At 38.0% G+C, this 22,265-nt stretch overlaps 1 protein-coding gene across 1 annotated transcript in view; it reads left to right on the top strand.

Annotated features, from left to right (window-relative positions):
- Positions 1-22,265, top strand: part of LOC104527094 (synaptotagmin-1) — a gene marked incomplete at both ends in the record, with an annotated part of 70,734 nt that overhangs the window by 12,532 nt on the left and 35,937 nt on the right. Inside the window, one exon of the mRNA XM_010170714.1 lies at positions 12,186-12,303. Coding sequence (XP_010169016.1) covers positions 12,186-12,303 — 118 coding nt within the window. The remainder of the gene's footprint in view (positions 1-12,185; positions 12,304-22,265) is intronic.

Raw genomic sequence — 22,265 nt, 5'->3', positions numbered from 1 at the left:
TCCCTATCACTCTTAAACATTAACTTGTACATAAGAAAACATCAAAGCCCTCCAAAAAACCCACCTGTAACTTCACATGCCATCCATATGTATGCATGCTTCCCCATCATCTTTTTTTTACATTAAGTATCAATTTGTCTCATTACAATTTGATATAGCAAATGATAATATTTTTGTAGATATAGAATCATACTTTTCTACATACCCTTTAAGTCATTAAATAATTTAAAATCTCTTAAAGGGCATGATTATTTCTTCAGAATGTCTGCCTGTGATACTAAACTACTACTTGATTTCTTAATGGAGAGCTATGCTTTTAGTTTTATCCATCAGCCTAAAGGAAAAATATGCACATTTAGTGTATAGACAGTTAATTTTATTATTAAAAACATACAATACAAAAAATAATATTTTCTGATATATGATAATTGTAAATTCAAAGATATTTTAATTAAGCTCTACTAGATTTGCTGCAGCAATCATATGTTCAGAATGACTTGAGAATGATGCCTTCCTGCTTGTATTTCAGCTCTAGAGTTCTAGAGTTGGCGCAAGTTCCTGCAAGCCCACACACTGGTCGCATTATGTAAGAATTTAAGGCTCTGAAACTTTCCTGTTTATATGTTCCCTATCATGAAAACTAGCTGTTAATCAGCCCTCAAGCATCATCACTACATATAAAGCTGTGAATATCTCATGTATAAACATTGGGACATGCTCCTTAGACTATTTAGCCCACCTGTTCATTGATTCCTTGGGTTTATTGCCAGAAGGCACCGCTATATGAGCTCTTACAACTCAATGAGGCTGACAGGTCTTTAAATCTGATCTGTTTTATTTGCACTGATCCTAGACTACCTAACATTAGCAATTTCTTTTTGAAAAAAACAATCTCCCATTTAAAGAACCTTTCTTTTGTTTAGAAATACTACAATTTCCTATCAAACTGGGTATTTTTCTAAATGAGGTGAGGTTGTCTGCCCTAAAGCTGGAGGACTCCTACATCTTCTAAGAGCCTCCTATAACCAAACTCAATCTAGGAAACAGTCAGTATCCAGGAGATAGTTGTGTTCCCTCTATGCCAAGTTTGGAGGAAGATGGCACAAGGAAACCTCCTTACAAACCCGAAAGTTAGCCCTTGCTTGGTTTTGAAGCAAGGAGCTAGAAACCCTCTGGCTCTCAGCCCATGGCATTTTGTCCTGACTGCATGCCATAGACTACAGACTCCAAAAGCTCAGATTTCCTCATGGCATCCCCTGACTTTAAGCATTATCTGCACATTTTTAGTGGAAGTTCACCAAAAACAAGTCTCCCATGACACATTTTAATACCAATACAAATTGGAATTTTGTGGAAATTCTGCTGGAAAAATCTGTGTGAGACCTTACTGACAAAGGTTACGAAGAGAATGCTGCTGACAGTAGACCAGCGTTTGTTATAGGCAGCTTTGCACCTCCGCTGGAAAACTCTTAGAGGGTCTTCAAACCCAGAGAGGTTGCAAGTTACTGATTTTAAGACATCAGTAGATGCAGAAAATAACACATCCCTATAGCTTCAGCAGTTACTCTATGTCTCTGTTAAAAATGTGTACTTTATTTGTAATTCTGATTCTTTTTATGCCCTTCTTCAGTAGATTCAAGCCATTTAATACATGATGTTTCCTCTTCTCTACAGTACTTATACACTGTAATCAAGTCACTTCCAATCCTCTTGGAAGCTGCAGAAATGCATCATTTATGGAGTTTTTTAATGTTTTTTTATGGGGGTTTTTTGTGTTTTTCTCCATTTTTCCAATGAGTTGTGACTTTTTACCTTCTTTGTAGTTTGCAGCATCTTAAAAAAAAGTATGTACACAAGAACTGTGTGCAGTGTACTTTGCCAAACAGGCAAAGTCACCAGCTGCTTCTGCTCACTTCTATTATTGAGTGGTTTGCACATTACACTAGCAGTTCATGGTCTGTAGGTTATGACCCTAAATCCTCAGCAGGAGGCACTGCCTTGTAAGATATGTTTCCTGATTCAGTAGATACTTAGAAATAGGCTTGAGTTCTTTGTCTTAGGATGTAGAATTTTTGCTTTTGGTTGTATGAAAATGTACTCTGTGTGACTGGTTACAGCTAAGTGATTTAGCACTTCCTCTCTGACCAACCTGTTGCATTACTATTTACCATTATGCTAATTCTTGTGTCATCTGCTTATTTTACCAGCAGAAATGTCTTCCACATGTATAAAACCAGCAGAACAAAAAAAAAATTTTTCATTTTTCCTTCATCAACCAAGTTTCCAATCTTATCAAAGAGTGAATCTGATTCTAGTTGAAAAGATCTATTTTCCATAAAACTGTGTGACTTAACATTTATTATATTTCCTATCCTTTAAACCATCATTAATGAAAACTTTTATGAGTTTTTCCTTTGTTTCATCTGGGTTTGATAAAAGACAAATGACTAATAGGTACTGCCTTCATCCCATTCGGACTTTTTTTGAGTAAGATGGGCATAACATTAGCACCATTCGAGTCTTCTGGAATTTCCCGTGTGGTCTAAGATTTATTAAAAATGAACATAATTGAGCCAGAGATCTCATGATAAGTGCAGTCTTCTTTCCTAGATTTTTATAGATGACTGTGGTGACCTCTTTCTTTTTACAGAAGAGATTAATGAAATCCCGTGTGTTGTACTGATTGCTATGATGACCTTTGGATGAGCTGTCTTGTCTTCCTAAAGAATGTGTTAAGAGAGTTTTTCAAAGTGAAATAGCCAAGGGAAAAGGAGTAATAAAAGTGGGGTTTGCCAGTATGTATTTATCCAAAAAAAATAATATCTTTCGGTAGTTTCATAAAAATATATTTTTCAATGCTTAGTTTAAGAAGTGGCTATGAGGTAAGGATAAGTCAATAGATTTTAATACATAGCACGAGTTAGAAGTGACTCATTTTTGAACTCAGCACAAATATTTAATGAGCTGAACTTAAAATGCAAGGCATTCTAGAAGACATGTATTAGTTTCTTCATTTCAACTGGAACCAAAGACAAAAATATTGAAATTATCTGAGAGAGTATTTGTCCTGGTTTTTGCTAGGGTAGGGTTAATAGCTGCGAGTGGCTGTATTTGGCTGCCAGCTAAGTTAAACTATCACAGTCTTTTACATATTTCTGACTTTCTGAAATGAGGAAACACTAGAACAAGAGTGGCTCTGAGCTTTTTTGAGGGTTTTCAGCTTGCCTCTTTTCCAGCTGCATATCCTTTACCCCATCTCATATTTTTAGGCGGTTTGGATGCTCTGGAAAAATCTCCAGTACAATTAGTAAAAGAGGACGTGGAAGAAAACTTTCCAATGAAGAGCAATGATACAGAAAGGGATTTGAAATCCTGCCTGTGCCTGTAGCACAGAAGCAGTGGATGGAAATAAAAGATGGCATTGACTTGGGTGAAATTAAACATGAAGCAAAAAGCCTTCATCTTCATAAATTACAGGTAGAGAACTGTCTTGTCATAAGACTTCATCTATCAGCTCTTAACTCACATTAGCAGTCTGCAGTTTTCCCATTAGTAAATCCAGTTCCTTTCCAGCTTTCTGTGCAGTTCCCTGTCTGCAGCCTCTTCCAAGTCATCACTGTGGCTGCAGTACAGTGAGAATCCAGTTGGTTGAGTTTTCTTCTTGTGAAAAAAAGGCACAAGCTTGTTTTGGCAGAGAATGTGTCGAATGTTGTCCTGGAAGCTGGGGAGCATGTTAAGAAAGCTCCTGTAAATTTAATGGCATGTAATGCCTTAAAAGAGGATAGATACTTAGATTCTTGCTCTGTTTGGGGAAACCCTTGAGCATGTGCCAGGTCCTCACGAGTTCCATAGGGCTTACTGCTAGCTAATCAGCAAGTTTCTAGTTTTAAAACAACCACATCATGTATTACTTCTTGCCTAATTGCCAATTTAAGAGATTTTCAAGAGGGTGTTGTATTGTGTGGGGTTAGCGATTGGGGTCATGGAAGGGAGCTGGAGGTAGTTCTGGGGCATATTATGGAGGAACATGAAAGCTGAAGTAGTGTTACAGCAAGCAAGAGATGCGAGAAGGAGGGATATATATCCACAGGAGTTGAGCAAACCAGGCTGTGTTAGTGTCACTGCAAAAGGAACCATTTATCTATAATGTAGCTGGGACTAGTACGAGGTGCAAGGTCTTTTTGTCTTGGTAGTTTGTTATAGAGGAAAGGGAAGAAGATAGCTGCTTACAAAGGTAATACACAAATTCCATTGAATTTCTCTTTGTAGTTCTTGCAGATCAATTAGAAATATACTGTATAGCTTCAGTAAAGGAGGCACTGAATTCACCTGATAGTCTTTCCCTGGGGCTGTTGAATTTCAGCAGAATTTACCAGCAGCTGTAGAGGATTACTCACTCCATCATGCCAATCATTCCCACCTACTGGTTTGTTTAATCTCTTTATTCTGTCCTTCACTAATTGGTAATGTATGGTCATCATAGAAAGGACTGTTCCTGCCAAGTTTTTCATACAGTACCACATACAGTGGTACATCTTACAAGTAAGAAATATGTAATTTATTTGATTCTTAATTACAGTTCTCTGCTGTCTGCTGATCCTATATATTTTTTGAGGTATGCTGTAATTTCAATCCATAGTCTAAAGTTTTGGAGTCAGTTGCTTTTGGAAACTAAGACACTCTTGGTAGCAGAAACTACACTATGGTGCCCATACTTACTTCAAGAGACATTTTGAAATCAAGCAAAGGTACTGTACTGTAGTTTCCTGTACCCTGTCACAGGTGGACAAGGACTTTCTGCAAAGTGACTGCAATGCACATATAGTATTCTAATAATTATGGAAAAGCTTTGTGATTTGACTTCTCACAGTGTTTGATAAGCCAAAAAAAAGTCCTTAAAATGTATTACATTTCCTTTCAATGTTGTACTTAGAGTACTCACTAGAAGACTAGCCTTGTGACATGCTATAGTTAATAAGTTTTCCATGCTGTCAAAAGTAATAATATTAATGTGCCATTCAGTTAAATTAATTTTGTTTTGTGCACTGGCCTGCATAAACATGAGTGACATTTAGAAATATGATCAGGCAGGAGCTGAGGAGAAGCCAAGTGGCAAAATAGAGCGAGATATAATCATTAAAGCAGAGAAGCCAGCTGCAGGCATTTGTGGGTAGGCAGAGTTACAGAAAACCAGGCTACAGTGTTCAGGCATATGTGTTTCTTTTCATTCATTCCTCCCTTTCTCTTTTATTTAAGAACTTCATTTTCTTTTTGTTTAATTAAGAACTAATATGTTTGGTAGCATGGTCTCTTGTTTGGAAATCAAAGAGTGCATTTCTACTAATCTTTGATTTCAAGTGCCTTCAGCCAAAGCGTTTCTCATTTTGCAAGAGGCAGCTGATTGTAATGCTTTTAAACTGATGACCATGAAGTGTCATTTTCTACTACTAATAACAGTGTTTTCTCATTCCACTTCCTCTGCTTTTTAGAAAGCAGTAATGGAAGTGCTTTCTGTAAACAGTTAAAAATGTAATGAAGAGGACTAAAAGGGGGAAGCTGACAAAACCTGGCTTGTTAATTTTTTAATAACATTAGCTGGTTCAAATTATTGCCCAATTTGCTTTCAAGTCCCGTTTACCATTGTGTTGGAGAACATTACATAATTAGGGCAGTTAAAACAAATTCAGTCTGCTACCTTTATATATATATATATGAAGACAGAGATTTGTAAAGAATTCTATGTCAAGTAGATCTGTTGAGGGTTGGGGGGAAGTAGATTTTATTCCCACAGGAAGATCCTGCCAGGTCTGTTCGCTTTAAGCAAAGGTGAAAAGTAGTGCTGGCAAACAGAAGTTGTATCACAAAGGAGTCGGAGAGTCGGACTGTAGTAGCGAAATCAGTCAAAAGGAATATACAATTAAACTGTTTCTTTTGGCTCTTCTTCACTCCTACTTTATACCATGACTGTATCCCTACAGATACCACCTCCCGATACCTTTAATAAATTCAATTCATTTGATAGATTGTTTCCTGTCTGCCCTAAAACGTCTCTCTTTTAAAACTTACCTAATGGACCTTTGCTTCTGTTTCTGTTCACTGTTCACCTAGCATCAGTCTCCTTTCCATCTCTTCTTTAGTCTGTTGTCACTGCTAGTCTCTTTTTTACAGCATCTGAAACAAGCCCCTTGGATCCTTGCCTCAAGAACCCTCTATTTCTTCCAAGATCTCCTGCTGTAACCCATTTAACTTTCTTTTGCTTCTTAATTTACTTGTTATGTGGCTTGTAACTGAACACTTTACATTAACAGGAGCTTCCTTTTATGGCCAAGTTAGCACACTTGCAGAGGGTATAACCTATAAAAGCACTTCTGAAATTATGTTAGTAAAAGCAAACAGTAGAGACTCGATCACAGACATTCTACACTTCATTTTAGAAGACAAGTAGGTTATTCCTGTGAATAAAGACTAATCCTTGAATAAAGAAACATGCAGTAGGGCATTTGTCTATTCACATTTTATTGTTTTAAAATATTTTCTTCAAAAGCGTGGTAGGTACAGACATGAAGAAAGTTCTTCCTTATCTCCAGAGGCATTTAGCACCTATTTAATGCTAGCTGTATAACAGTGTGGCTGCTTCATTCCATGGGCATTAAATCGTTTTAGCCAGCAAAGGAATTATTCTGCTTGTCAGATTAATGGTTTAGTTGTTAAAGTCCTTAAGTTTATAGACTGGGTTTAGAGTTAACATTCTACAAGTCTGAAATAGCTACTTCTGTAATCAGCCTTTTGATTGAAAAGGCTGGGGAGAACTCTGCCTCTCCTATTTGCTCTCAATACTTTATCCCAGAAGTAGTTCATAGACTTTGGGGTACAGTGGTACTTGGTATGCATACATATCCATGTGATAGTCTCCAAAAGTGCTACAATAATGGGCTGACACATTAGCTCCAGCTTTTCTTTCTCTTTCTGGTTCTCCTTTATCTTTCCCTGCTGCACCATCTATTTCTAGCCTATTTATGCAAACTGAGTTTAAAGAGCTTCTTGCTCACTTCCCGCTCCTTTGCCTAATTGTGTTAGAATCATCTGCATATTGTGGGGTCATCTGGTCCCTGATTTGCAAGCATAAGAGAAAAAGATGGTCTTTCTTTCCTGATTGTACCTATTGCAGGTTTGAAATTTTCTGCTTTGTTCTTTAACCATGCATTTATAAAGGTTTCAATGCCTTTGAAAATGATAATGTTAAGGACAGCTGCTGTCACAGTAGAATTTCAAGTTTAAATAAAAATGGGGAGCCCAACTAACCAGTATTTCCTTTTCCCAGTATGATCCCTGTTTGTCCCAGGGAGTGTAGAAGAGCAATATATTCCCAATTGTAGATCCCAGCTATGTGTATGGGTTCCTAATTCTGTCCCCTTGCTATGGTGGCTTAATTGAAGTTGTAGCGGGTCCATGTCATCCATTTCTGCATCCTTGTGATTCTGTTGCTAGTATTATTGTGACACCTTTGCAGCTTAGCGTGGCTTAAATGCCAAGAGAAGGAATTTGTTGTATTTGAGATCTCCATGTATAGACAGAATGAGATGGCCTCAAAAGGGTCTGAAGTGCATGGATGTGGGAATTAGGATTAGAGATTCTATCATTACAGTTTACTCGGGTTCCATGAATTTGAAAGACTGCAATTTAGCTTATAACCCACCTTTGTACTCTCCGTGTTTTCTCCACAGAGTTTAAAACATTTTGGTTGATGTGAAAACTATACAGTGGACATTATGAACTTCCATTGTAAATACTGGTTGGTGGAAGACTGTATTTTGGGTCTTTGCCCATAAGCCACATCCTATTGTGTTTCAGGCTTATGCAAATATCCACAATCAAAAACAGGTATTGAACTTGGAAACCTACCTCACTGTATTTATATCCTTCCTGTACTGACTATTTTGGAGTCTGAGATCCAATTAGGAAAAAGCATATGGTGCTGTGGCTCATTATTTTGGTAGTGTTTTACCAAGAGACCTGCAAGTATCAACTTTCTCATAATATCTTCCACAAAAATGTGGAGAATGTTTACATTAAGAAGATAGATGCTGCTGTTAGAGATTCTGCAGTGCAAATGAGAGTGATCTACATAAACAGCATTTTTCTCTGTAGTGCATTAGGAGAGTGTAATATCAAGGTAAAAATTACTACTGACAAATATGAGAAGAAACATGAGACAGAAGCCACTTAGAGTCATCTCTAAAAAGTCCAGGTTCTCCACAGGACTTCAAATAGCCTTTCCTAAGCTGAGGAAGTGTTAGCAGCACTATGTCATTTATGTTCTGCTCCATTGCATCCTCTTTAAATGTAATGAAGTTATGAAGTTGCTTAGATGGAGAGAGTCTTTTGATTGGTATTTAGGCATTATACATGAATAGGTTAATGTCTATGAACCTCCCAGTTGGAAGTTTCTAACACTAACCTACAGTTTCCATCAGAGATCAAAGTAATTTACTAACATAAATTATTTATACATGGGGCTGAAAGAAATTCATAATAACAATAAGGCACCTCCATGAGATAATGACCATACCAGAAGCATTCATCTGTACCTCATAGCCCTGCAGGGGTTTGTAATTATCTCCTGCAAACCACACCTCTAGTGATTGCTTTTTATTGCTTCATTGCAGTGCTGCCACTTGCAGTATTTTGCATGACAAATATTTTTTAAATCTTAAAAAAAAATCCAACCAAACAAATCAGCTTAGAAGTAGAAAACTTTGTGGCAGTCATGCAAAGATAAAATGTTAAAAGTACAAGAAATATTGAAGAAACACAGTTAATACAGATTTTAATAACAACAAAAAGTACTAAATGTGATGATTCTATAGGCATTTAAAGAGGTACCTGTGCTTTTTCTTAAAGTTATTCACTGGAATGAGCCCATTGGCTGCCATTTCCTATAGCTTTGCTGGTGATCTATGGAAAACATGATGCTGGCTTCTTCTCCATGCTTCCTGCAGCTAAAATTGGATTAAAAGAGGCTAAAAAGGCACTAAATGCTCTCATAAAATTACTCTTCTGTGTAGACAATTGCAGTATTTGCACAGAGCATAACATGATTACAGATGGAGAAAGGCTGGTGAGAGGTGATGGTCTCTGTGGCAATACCTGTGTTTGTAACGTACCTCCTCTAGTCTCTGCTGAAGCACTCAGCTCAGAAACAACTGTCCTATCACCATTTTATGCTTACTAAACTCACTCTAGTCTCAACACAAGTACAAAAAAACCGCATCCAAACCTCAATCAAAGGAACAATTAGAAGCATGGTATTGATTTAAAAGTACCTTACAAAATAGATGTTTAGGTAGTCTGTCAATGAGGTACATTTCTGAGGACTACAAGTTCCCATGCTGCTGCAACCAAAGCTCTGCCTGGTGAATCTCGAGGTGAGGGCAGAGCCCTTGAATGTCAGATGATACGTGAGCACAAAGGTCTCTAAGATGGGGAACTAAAATGAGCTTTCAAGTATACCCTGTTTCAGTCTTATTCGGAGCGCCATGAATCAACCGGACTAATTTAAACCAAGTCTACCATGTAATAGAACAGTGACTGCAGAGAAAACTGGGCGGCTGGGTGAGCTGTGATCATGATAACACAAATCAATAAGCAATTGATTTCTTCCATTCTGAACAAGCTGCAAGCAATAGATCAACTTCACTGTTAGCCTAGCCAAAATGGACTTCCAAGATGGAATGTCAAGGGAACAGGAGTGTGTTTTGCTGTCACTGTGCCATTGCAGGCTCAGTTAGAGCCGTGCATGAGTTATGCAGATTGCATAGCTGAAATCCATATTCTCATGATCTGAATCATGCTGGGATTCATAACAGTATATGCAGACAGGGAGGAATAGTAAGTCTGTCCATAGAAGTGCAGTCCATCCTGTGAAAGACATTTTAAGTTATTATAGATATAAATTAATGGGATTGGACTAGATGATCTAGATGACTAGAATCCCTAACATTCTGTGATTCTGTGATTAGAATCTCTTTTTTTTTTCAGCAAGGTCGTAACATCACTATAGTCCTCCCGGGTCAGACAGAGGTCTCTAAGATACTGCTCCCCAGCCAGCCCCTTTCCAGCCTGAAGAGTCCTAATCTACAAAGCTGTTCCTTCTGCAGAAGCTGTGTCATATCTTTGATAATTTCTGCTGCTTTTCTTGGAATCTTTCCCAATTCTATCATACCCTTTTTGAGGTGGAGAGGACATCATAACTGCACCACTTTTCGAGATACTGGCACATGTGCATTCTGACAGTGTTTTTATACATGATACACACACATAACATCATGAGCTATTTAGTTGTGTTTTCTCTGAGCATTTCCTAATTATACATAACTGTGTTTGTTCTGTTTTCTGACCACTGGTGATCACTGAACTGGTGTTTTACAGACAACTGTAATATCTATATTACAATCCCTGGGTCTCATTCCGAACTTGTAATAATCAATTCAGAGTCTGTCACTTTATAGGTGTTGCATTATTATTGCAGTTTATAAGTTGTTGGGGGTTTTTTAAATTAAACGAAACAATAACTACATGATGCCATTCTTAACTTATACTAAGTATAGCTGAGTGTCTGGCATGCATCCTTCAGATAGATATACTTAAGCAGATGCTTATCCAAACCTGGATAAAAAGTGATTGTGTGTAAGAGCTATTGAGAGAACTGCCACTGATACTGAAAATTTGGATTAGTAGATGAAGTTCAGTTTCTCTTAAATGACTTGGAAGCTTGAGCTCCCAGTTGGAAAGGAACATTTTGGTGCTTTTTACATGGATGTCCTTAGGTCATGGACTGTCTTTTCTCTAGGAAATACCCACTACATCCATGACTATGTGAGACAGTTGCTCTCAGTAGTGTTCTCCCAGCTTTTTAGGCCTGACTTAGCCTCTTTTTCCCTGTTTCTTTGAAACTGGTAAATTGCCATGTTCTTTTTGCATTCGTGGCATGGGGGAAAGGTGCATAATTCCTGCAAAAAATTGCCTAATGTCTTAACAAAAAGCTTAGATACACCCCTAAAACTTTTCAACAACCAGCCTTCCAATTTATCCTAACAAAACACTGGAACCAAAGAGATATATCTTCATAGAATTGTACTTTATACTCTACTGCCAGAATAAATTGTGGAAACAGGCATATGCCATAAGAACTACTGTCTTTACAAGAGAAACATTGATGTCTGAAAGGCTTTATTGGACTGTTCAGTGTAACCTGATTCTTCTTGTCTCAAAAGCAACCTTGTTCCCCACCTAGAGATACCGTTGTGCCTGAAGGGAAGGAGGAGAGCAGGTTGGATCATCCTAGTGATAATTTCTAAGCAGTAGTCTCTTCTTTTTTGTGCTCTCTCATATTTGCAAGTTCAAATCAATTATTTCTCCTTTAAAAACAAAATAATTCTGAATGTAATTCAGACGTTCCCTCTTTGCCAGGACTGTTAGGACAGTACTAAGCAATGAATTGCAAAAGGTTGCATTTGGCAGGATCCCAGATGATAGGCTGCAAGGCTAAAGGCAAAACCAAACCCTTCCAACCATTCCTGATGTGATGAGGGATGCACTGTGTGCTTTCCTGGCCTGTATCTGTCTTTTTTCTTTTTTTTTTTTTTTTTCCCCCATCAGATAGGAGACAAGTCTTTATACTGAATGTTTTGCATTTTGGGGTTTTTTTTATGCTTTTTGCTTTTGTGACAAAGTGTGGTGAGAAAGACCCATGTTACCATTTCACAGAAAACAGTCTAGTAGCTGTGTATGCATGTGTGTTAATTGATTTCCACTGAAACACAACCTGGAAAAAAAAATCTTATCATGACTCGGTTTAAAGGGCAAAGAGTATTTGTGGGACCCTGATTGTCAGGGGTGAAATGCTGAGCAGTATAATTTCCTTTGAAGCCAGCACATATCTTGTCGTTTGGCTCCATACAGGATAGTTGCTGTGGACTCCAGTTCCTGCAACAGATTTGAGTTTATCAAGGATTTAAGCTGGGCAACTTGTGGCAGATGTCTCATATTGTTCATTTGAATGTTTTGTTTATCAGTAGGAGTTTGAGATGTAATCCTGTTAATTTTCTGTGGGGCTTTCAAAATTGCATTTTTAAAAGGTACAAAAATTATTAAAATATAACACTGTGTCTTGTTTGCCTTCACAGCAAGAAAAACTGGGTGATATCTGCTTCTCCCTGCGTTATGTGCCTACTGCTGGCAAGCTGACTGTCGTCATTCTGGAGGCAAAGAACCTGAAAAAGATGGATGTCGGTGGACTATCAGGTACATGCATGAAAGATCTTTCAGGCTTGCAAAGGCAGAAAATAAACTCATTTTCTATTGGAGATTTCTTGGTTGAGAAGGTAAGGGCTCTTGTTCACTGTCTGAAAAATGTGGTTTGTGTTTTCTGAAAGTCAGGGCATGACTGAGGCTGGACAGGGCTCTGAGCAACCTGTTCTACTTGAAGATGTCACTGCAGGGGGGTTTGACTAAATGACTTCTAAAGGTTCCTTCCAACCCAAACCATTCTATGATTCTGTGCTTCTATATCAGAACTCATTCTAGCTTAAAAAGAGGAATTTCATTATAAACTGTATTCCACTTCAAGACAAGGTCTGAAGAGTTAAACAGTCAGATGACAGTGCAATCTCTCTGCACTTTCCTTCTCTCCTGTTGCCTGGAGATAAATACAGACTATTCAGGCAAGAGAAAAAAATCTCACTACAATTCCTATTGTCTGTTTAATCTCACAAAACACGACCATTTCCCTTCAATGTTACTGATAAGAAATAACAGAGGAACTCACCACAGGTCACCATGCTGACTGCTGGTTGAGGTGCTAGGATAATTGTTTCTACATTTGAAGGGCTCGGGTGTTATTGCTCCCATGCACAGAGTTGGGAGTGCTCTGTATTTGCATGTACACTAGCAATCAAAATGACAGCCTTGCACTTGTGGTAGTCAGTGAGGTTGATATCTCCAACATGCTCAGTACCTACAAATAGTCCTCGTAATCTTTCCTTGTAGTAAAGCTATACACACCATGGATGAGATGATGTATGCCGTTTCTAAGGGAGGGTGCAGTCACCACACATGACATCAGGGCTGCGTCTCTGTGGTAGGGCTGTATTCCAAGGACCCAATGGAGCTCCATGTAGGCTTCTGTTCTCTGCTGCTTATGGAATTTGGACACAAATTGCTGTCTAAATTGCCAATTAGCTGAGACCAAATTAAATAACAAGATGCTTTATAATGAGAGGTCTTTCCAGGAGAATTTTATTTTATATACTTTCTGTTAAAAGAGTTCTTTTACTGACCGTTGAGAATGAGAATATTTCCAGTGCAGCTCTAGAACTGAAAACTTGTACAGCTGTCACTAAAACACAGATGATGTAATTGCTGATTTTGAATTAGCAAGTGACAAGAAAAAAGTGTTTTCCTTTTATTTTCTTTTAATCTTGGCACAAGGTTCTATCAAAATACGCAGAGAAATGGGAACCTGCTAAAAGCAGGCCTGAAGGTTTTGTTTACCACCTTTGATGAACAGTAACAGGAGGACCTTCACAAAGTGAGGGGAAACAAAGACTTTTACCAGTAACCAGTTATCTTTTTTTTGCCTACTTCTAAGGTCTTCTACTGCACAGCCACAGACATAATAAAGTAAAAACATCAAAATGTTGTAGTCATTACCTCAGTCAAGTCTAGCTTTTTCTTGTCTAAAATGGACACTAGATTAGGGCACACCACTAATAGTTTCCCTAACACTGGTACTGAACCAATTGCAAATTAATGTTCTTTAGCACATTTACTTCCTAATTGTTTCCTAATGAAAGATAGATTCTCACAATGAGGAAGTGTGGGGTTTTTTGACTGAGGTGTAGCTCTAAGAGCTGAGCATCTATATTCTTTTCCAAGCTTTGTGAGAAATGTGATGGATAATGGGTACTCAGCTAGTAAGAAAAGAAAGAAAGGGGCAGGGAAAGCACTAATGAACTGAAGACGTTCTACAAACTTCAGATGGCAAATATAATGCATTGTGTTGGAAATAACTATGAGGAAATGAATGGGCTTACAGCACATAGAGGACATTTAAATATATTTCTAGGGGATGACAGGTTTTGTTCTCCTTTTTTAGGGCCATGCTAAACTAGAAACATCATGTTCTCTCAGAGACAAACAAACCCAATGGGATACCATGGTTGTAGAAGGAATTCAAAAGTCACTGACAGTGATAAATGGCAGTTAGTATGGTATTCCTGAGGCAGTAATTATAGATGAAACAATGTTGGTTTAAAGTGGATCCAGTATCTTTCATTAGGGAATTTGTCTTTTGAATAAATTATGCAGAAATAACTTATGAAATCAAGCTGAGATTCTGTTGTCATTATTCACACTAAATAATACCTACTCTCAAAGTACAGTACGGCTAAGTGGTAGTGAAGGTGACGGGGTTTTCTCTTCTATTAGTGAATGCTTTCTGCACTAGTTTTGTTATTTTCTCTTGATGCTAAAATCACTTTTCATTTTGCAAAACTGAAAGTTTTGTGTTGCAGTGGAGGTGGAAAAATGTTGACAATCAAATGAGATCTTAAACTGAATGTTACCTGTATAATCAACAGCACTTACTGTCACCAAGGGAAAGCCATTAGTAAGAGGTGAAAATTATGTAGTTGACATAGAAAGGGGAAAAAAAATCTTTAGAAGTTTGTCAAAAATAGGACAAAAGTATCTGACATTAGAATATGTCTTTTTGTTATTCTCTCCTATTTTGGAGAAGATGCTGGAAAAGCAGAAGAGAGACATTTGGAAAGGGCTGTGCTTTCTCTTGCATCCAACCTTTATGCCTCTCTGTAGAGTTTATCTGCCTTGCAGAAAGGAAGAGCAGGGCCCTGGCTCCCGCAGGAGGTCTAACATAGTGCTGCCAAGCATTCGCAGCACAGCGACGGGCGACCTTGCAGTTTCCTTCTGGCTGCTTCTCTCCACATCTTGAGTATTACTGCTGCTAGTAAATATCTGCTATACCTTTGCACCTCAACAATGTGGAAAGCTTTAGCATTAATGTTCTCTTCAGTCCCAGTACAAAGAACCAGTAACTGTGGCTCAGTAGTCTTCTGAACTTCTGTTTAGAAATTTATTAAATCCATAATTGTGGTCAATTGGACTTAAATACATGCTTGATTTTAACATGTAGATTTATGTTATCCAGATAGAGAGCCCTATCAAAAGAGGAGATTGATCAGAGTAGATAGAGAGTACTACCTTTCCTAGCATTTCTACAGAGCTTCTACTGGTGAAACCTTAATCCTGCTAGTCAGTGTATAGATCCCATTTAATGGTTGCTACAGTTGCAAAAAAAGCGCCTTTATCACCAGCGTTTTGAACTTTTCAATAAATTTTATTAGCAGTCAAAAGCGAAGTACAAATTGCTTCAGAAACAGACAATAAAAGACGACAGACTAATCATCAAATTCATTAGACTCCTTGTAACAAAACCAGATCACCCATCTGAGCAATAAACTCCCAGGTCTTAAACGTAATTGCAACATCAGGCTGTGACTAAAGCAAACCTTGGCTCAGACACTGGAACTGTTCAGCCTGAGCTCATCAAGTCACCACAACAAGTGGAAATTATTACTTCTGGTGAGCAAGGGCCTCTGGCAAACAATTATGCATGTTTTAAAATGGCGTTTTAATTATTTAAATTATATTCAAATGAATTTTTAATGAATCTGACATCTGGCAGGTGATATGTAAGCTATAAAGAGATTCTTTTTATTTGTCTGAATTTGGTAAACTCGGTTTACATGGCTTTATGGGTTTAGTTCACCCAGAATGTCTTCAGGACTTAGAAGCTTAGGTCTTACAGCAGATCAAGGGAACTTAGACTCCCAAGTCACTGTGTTGGGGGTTTTTTTTATTTATTTCATTTAGATTATTTAGGAGATTTCAAAACCAGTTTGCAGTTTAATCTCTCCAAACAGGCCATGGAGACATAGTCTGACTAATTCCTTGATAAGGGCTGAATTCCACTCAGCAATGCTGTTCAGTTCACAAGGGTTGTCTATGGATTATGATACTTCATTTAGGTTTACAATCCCTTCTACCCCAGAAAGAGGGCAGGAATTATCTGCAGCTCCCCTATGAGATACTAATTTAAATCAAAGAGGTAGTGGTTTCACATATGGATTTAAATAAGTATGAAACTTTTATCTAAATTAATTTTAATCTTGTTTTGTATTTGTACTTTTTACTTATTTCCTCAAGAAAAAATGGTTGTTTAACCCTTAGCACATCTGACTAGCAGCTAAATGTGGTCTGTGCAATAAATATGGCCCTTCTTTTTATTACATAGGAAGATTCACACTATTTATACACATTTATGCAGGCAGTTCTATAGATTTCCATGTATTTAGCCATACCCTCCATTTGTATCAATTTTTGTTCCTAACATGAAGTAAAAGCTTTCATTTCAACTTCCAGCAGCTTTCCCTGGTTTGACCAAGCCAATCATTGAAGTAAATTACTCGAATATATTAAAGAGCATTTTGCCTCTGAATCTTCAGAAGAGACTGGGACTGGCACCTGGACAGACTGTTGTTACGGGTATTTAGCTACCCAGGCTCTTTGGCTTAAATGCCTTTTTTAAGAACCTCAGTGGCTGTATGTATGACTGGCAAAATACTGTTTTATATCAAAAAGTTATCTGTTAGTAGATGATAATAAGTGTAAGCCTTAATATAGCTTATCACATTTTCAGAATTAATTTCATTATTTATTCCTTCTAAAAATCTTTGAAAGCTAATGTGGTTTTGTTCTCTGTGTATTATTTTAGTATGCTTGGCTTTTAGTCAATTTAATTACCAGGAATGTGTCCTAGTAGTAAGCAATGGACGCTCCCCCTTATCTCCTCAGCACTGCTGCTTCCCACCACTCCCCCCGTCAGACCCTGAGTTCCAACGAGGAGGAGATACCATAGCTGGCATGGGTTCAGGTATTGCCTTAGGAACTGTCGCCAAGTAGCAAATATAGCAGACCCTAAACTGTACCTGTTTATGCCAAATTAAGGTTTAAGAAGAACTGCAAGGAGAAGAGGATTGTGATTGGATCCACGTGTTCTTCCTTCTGCAGAAAGCTGCAGATACAGCCATGGAAGAGAAAGCAGCTCGTAATCCAGTCCATTATGTGTGAAAGCTAATCTCAATATTTATGAGTTATAAATAGAAAACACACAGCATCTCTTTCTATCTGTGAAGCAAATACTATAAATCAGAACCATCTCTGGGGACCAAATGGTACTACAGCAGAAATAAAGCTAGTTTTCTACAATTATACATTTATTTTAAATATTCCATTCAAATTCAAAAGGCTTGGTTGGATGTCTTAGAAAATAATTGAAAAATTAAAAATTGGTTAGAGACCAGCTCTTTGAAGACAGAGTGAATGCTCATGAATTATGCAGTCAGAGCATTCACTTTAATAACTTCATTGAAACATAAGAAACCTTAAAAACTAGCTAACATGAATGCAATATTATGGGAAGAGAAATACACCATTAGTGCCATGGCCTTGGTATAAACCATATTATAAGCATAATTCAGTGAACATTAAGGGAAAAGAAAACAGCCTTATTAAAAGACAAAAGTAAAAATAAACAACAAACATCACCACCACAACAGCTGCATTTGCAACTACTCTAATCCTAAAGAATCCAACAGAGATCAGTACCAACAAATATTTTAAGATCTCAACTTACTGTTAGGATTTCTACAACATCTAATTTCTCAGTATCTCTACTGTAATATACTAGCAGTAGACAGCTGCAGCAATACATCTTTCTAACTCTTGCAAAGCGATCTCATAGCATCGCAGTAAATTCACTGTGCACTCCTACAGTGGTGGTGGGATTGGTCACCGAATCTCCATCATGTTAAAATCTTCTTTTTCTACCTGGAAGAATGTTCCTGTTGGTGACATCTTCCCTAAGACTGGACAGTGGGGAGTGGGCGGCTTGTCTGAAATGGTCCTCTTTAAATGGGTAAATAAGGTCCTAGGGAGTTGTTTCTTCTAATTCCAACTCAAGCCTTCAACATCAAACCACCTTCCTCAAGTTAAAAGCTGAAGAAGGCAAATCCAAAATCAAAGTATATTCCAAATTACCATGTATGCATCATAGAAACCATGTTAAAGGATACATAAACTCTCATATTCCAGGCCACTTTGGAGAGTATTCTGAGGAAGCTGTCAGGTAATTGGCCATTTTGGAGTGAGTACACAATTTCCACTGAATCATATGCTACAGGCTATTGCACACAGTAATATATTGTATTAGATGAACTATCAAATGTGACAATTCCTACAAAGCAGCAGAGTCAAATTGTTCTGCTCTTTTTTCCCTCCTATGCTTAAAATGAGGATAAAGAGATTGTGCCTCCTGATTACAAGTGAAGTTGTACAAAACCTGTAGGCATTGCTCTGAGAAACCTTAGGACTAACACCGTGCCGAAAGAGCGTCTGGGCGAACAGCTTATTGATTTGAGAAAGAAAAGAAGCTTATTGTAAGTGTACATCTCCTTAATCATACACGCAGGCCAAAGGTACAGGAGGTCAGCACCCAGCTGTGGGGACTCTGCCAGCCAATTCATTTTCTGGCATTGCTATTGCTTTCCCCCCACCCTCCCCCAAAACAGAGAGCAGGAAGACTGACTTCTTATTCTTTTATTTGAATAGCCACATCTAAATAAGGCATTTTGTGTGTGTTTATATGTGTGCTTCTTCCTGATTAAATTATAGTGTGTTTTTATCTGGTTATGCAGTCCCAAAGCAAGTGTGAAGGTGTGTGTTGATTACTTACATGAAAATGAGATGGTTAATGCTTTAGGTTTTCAAGCTCTAGAAGAATGGCGTAGCAATGTGAGTGGCTGTAAAATGGGTGTAGAAATACTGTAGATGGATTCTGGAGTCCTTAGGGAAATAAGTCAATTCTTTTACAAGTAAGTTTAATTTATTTTTACTCTCTGAAAATTGCAGCCTATGTCTTTTCTTTTAATGGATTTGAAGAAAAAAAATAAGATATGAACTCAAAAAGAAAATGTCTTTTTCCGCCTCTATAAATACATTTTAGATCAGTGCTTAAATGGTCACAGAAAGTGAGAAAATCATAATTGAGGATATTTCCTTTTCAGCACTGTGTAAAGTCATGCAGGTTTTTAAGACAGCATGATGAGCATTATATTAGCACTGTTACACAGCTGAAGTTTAATGTAGTTTGTAGGGCTTTCTGAAGAAATAGAAACAACTTTAAATTCAATTTTATACATTACTTTAAATCCCACAAGCCCTTTTTTTTTTTTTTTTTAAATCCCATGTGGGCAAGAAAGATTTTCTTTCTGATCTAGATCTTTATGCAGTTACTTCTTATAGGCCTCCTGACTCTATTTCCAATGTGTAACTCCTTTGTGTGCACATCTGAACAGAAAGAAACATTTGTTATAGGCCTCCTGACTCTATTTCCAATGTGTGCACATCTGAACAGAAAGAAACATTTCACAAATTAGACCCTTGATCCTGATCCTGAATTATCCCTGTAGAGAGCAGGGGTAGTGTGCTGAGAAAGGAACTGTACATCTCCTCTAGTACACTGTGCTGAAAACATGTCTGTGACAACAGAGAAAATGTATACTTCAGCATAAGGAGAGAGATATGAAAACAGGCATTTTTTAGTTCTTTGTTGGTATCATTACTATACGTATACACTTTATGGGTGATAGTTGTTCAAATCTGTTCACACATTTGGCAAGTGAATCTCTCGACTGGCAGCTGCAAGATGCTTATCATTCGACAAAAATGAAAAATATTTTCCCTCGCCAATTGCAAGATTTATTTTCCAAAACCTTTCTAACTGAAGGTGGAAGTCAAGTCCTGCCCTCTCTTCTGCTGATGCAGTTCCCCAAAAAGGTCCCATTACCCTTCTGGAGGTAACAGCAGAGAAATATAATCTTGTTGCTGGTTGAGATGGAGGTGCCAACATTCAGTTATTGTTGTTGTGCATTTTGTGCATCTCAGGAGAGTGATATGAATCTCAGTGGGATTCTCTTTCCAAATATTTTATCCCTCGCTTTACTTCCATAATGCTATTGATGAGGTAGAAAAGCCAGCGTTTGGGCTTTATTTCTTCTTTCCGGCGCAGGCCATGCTGCCTTAGAGCCACCTTGTTCTAGTTGAGGTAGTCACAGCATTTGATTTACTGCAAATTACCTGCCAGCAAGGTGGAAAAGTGAAGCCCAGAAATGCCACTTTTCCCTTGTAGAGAAGTTAGTGTGTGGTGGAGGTGAGAATTTATCTGGGTTTAATTTCTAGCTACCATTTCTTGTGCTTTTGTTGATGAATATGCTATTGCTCATTCCTCACATGAATTCCTTTCATTTCTGCTGAGCTGTCTTCAGGTTTACAAATAGGAACATTTTTTACTCTCTTTAAATCAAAATAATTTATGTTCAGTGGTGTATTGCAACATCCCAACACATTAGATATTAATGTAATAATTATTGAATAGTACAATATATAACTGTCATTAAGACACAAAGCACAGATCACACAGCATCTGTCCAGTATGTGTGCCAACAGACATAAACTTCTTTATTTGACTGCAAAATTCAAATGTTATGTAACACAATTGACCAATGTGTAGTGGGTAAAATTTAGAGGTTTTCTTGCAAAACATGCCTAAAACAAAATCTGTCATAAAGAATCCCACCCACTGCAAAGATCAGCTGCTTTTGACTTTTTTGTGAAGGCAGAAAGCTCTGTATTGTGAGCTTTGTCACAACATTGTCTCTCTCAGATTTGAGTTTGTCAAAAAACAAATAAAGATGCACATTATTAGACTGTGCATGATATCATAGCAGGCAGAAGCAAGTTTTAATTCCTGTCCTGTAAGTAGTGACACACAAGGATTTCAGATTCCAAATGTAATCTGTGCAACTGGGGCACATCTCTGTAGGAATTTCTTCAGCTTAGAGAAGTAAGGTGTTCTGTTTAATCTCAGCTATCAAGCTTAATTCATGGGACCTCTTTTTCTTTAGATTTCTGGTGGTATCACAGAACACTGTACGTACACAGGTCTCCAGGTTACATACACAGGTCTGCAGGGTGTCGTATTTTCTGCACCTTTCCAGTGCAGAGGATATGATAATGTTGTGATTGAGCCCTAGTGTGAAAGCATCTAAAATTCTGTTTGAGCCTCTCCAGAAGTCTTTGCAGTACAGCTGACTCCAGGCCCAGTCTCATTACAACATTGAGGGGATGTGTTCCTGCAGTAAGCTCCAGGAAGCTGGGTTAGAGTACTGGGCTGTATCAGTTGTTTCCCATCAGCAAACCATCACATGCTTGTTAACATCAGAGGGATGCTAAAAGTACTGATTATGAGAGCATGCAACATAACAGGTTTTTTAAGTTCAGGAGCCCTAGCGATGTGGGATGTGAAGAAATTCTTATGTAAGGATGTGACAGCATCAGCAAGTCTTGCGCTGCAAATTGTTTCAGCTGGTTGGGAGCTAAGTTAATTCAGGGTACTCCCACATGGCTAGAAGATAGAGGGGGGCATGCTTAATGAAAAAGAAGTGCATGTTACTTTACAAATAAGGTATTTGGGACCTGGATCTGGAAAGCTGTGGGAGCAAAGGTGTTTCTGGGAGAGGCTTCTGCTTTTGTCATTCAAAGTCGCTTTCACTGGAGCTAAGCAAGCTTAAAGGGTATAGGACCAAACTCCTTCCTGGACGGTGAAGCTGAGGATGAGCTCAGCCATTCCCAGAGACTATCCATAGTGCTCCGTTGTTGAGGAGCACAAGTACTTCAGGAAGTTACTCTCTGGCTTCTGGTTCAGAAACCAGCACTTGACAAGAGCAATCTTTCCATACACTGCTGTACTCAGTCTGTGTGTCTGGTAGTCCCTGCAGGAGAGCAAGTGATTGATTTCCTAAACTGATGAAGATCTTTGACATGAATTAGTCAAGAAATAGGCTCAAGTGTGAGATAGATGCTACTTTTGTCTAATCTTGGCATGGGTTGCATCTTTTGGATCAGGATTTGAATTCTTTTCACAACAAAATGGAGTAGTATAACAGAATCCACACCAAAGCATAGACAATCATTTATAACTGAAATTATTCAGACAAGCACATCTTCCATGTACAGCAGTGCACACTTTCCTTTGTGTAACTAATGTGTCTACAATATTATAAAATACC

Source organism: Antrostomus carolinensis, unplaced genomic scaffold (assembly GCF_000700745.2).
Source record: "Antrostomus carolinensis isolate BGI_N321 unplaced genomic scaffold, ASM70074v2 scaffold4886, whole genome shotgun sequence".
In the NCBI taxonomy this organism is placed as follows: Eukaryota; Metazoa; Chordata; class Aves; order Caprimulgiformes; family Caprimulgidae; genus Antrostomus; species Antrostomus carolinensis.
Note: the sequence above shows the minus strand (reverse complement) of the source record. Positions and strands in the feature narration are given on the sequence as shown.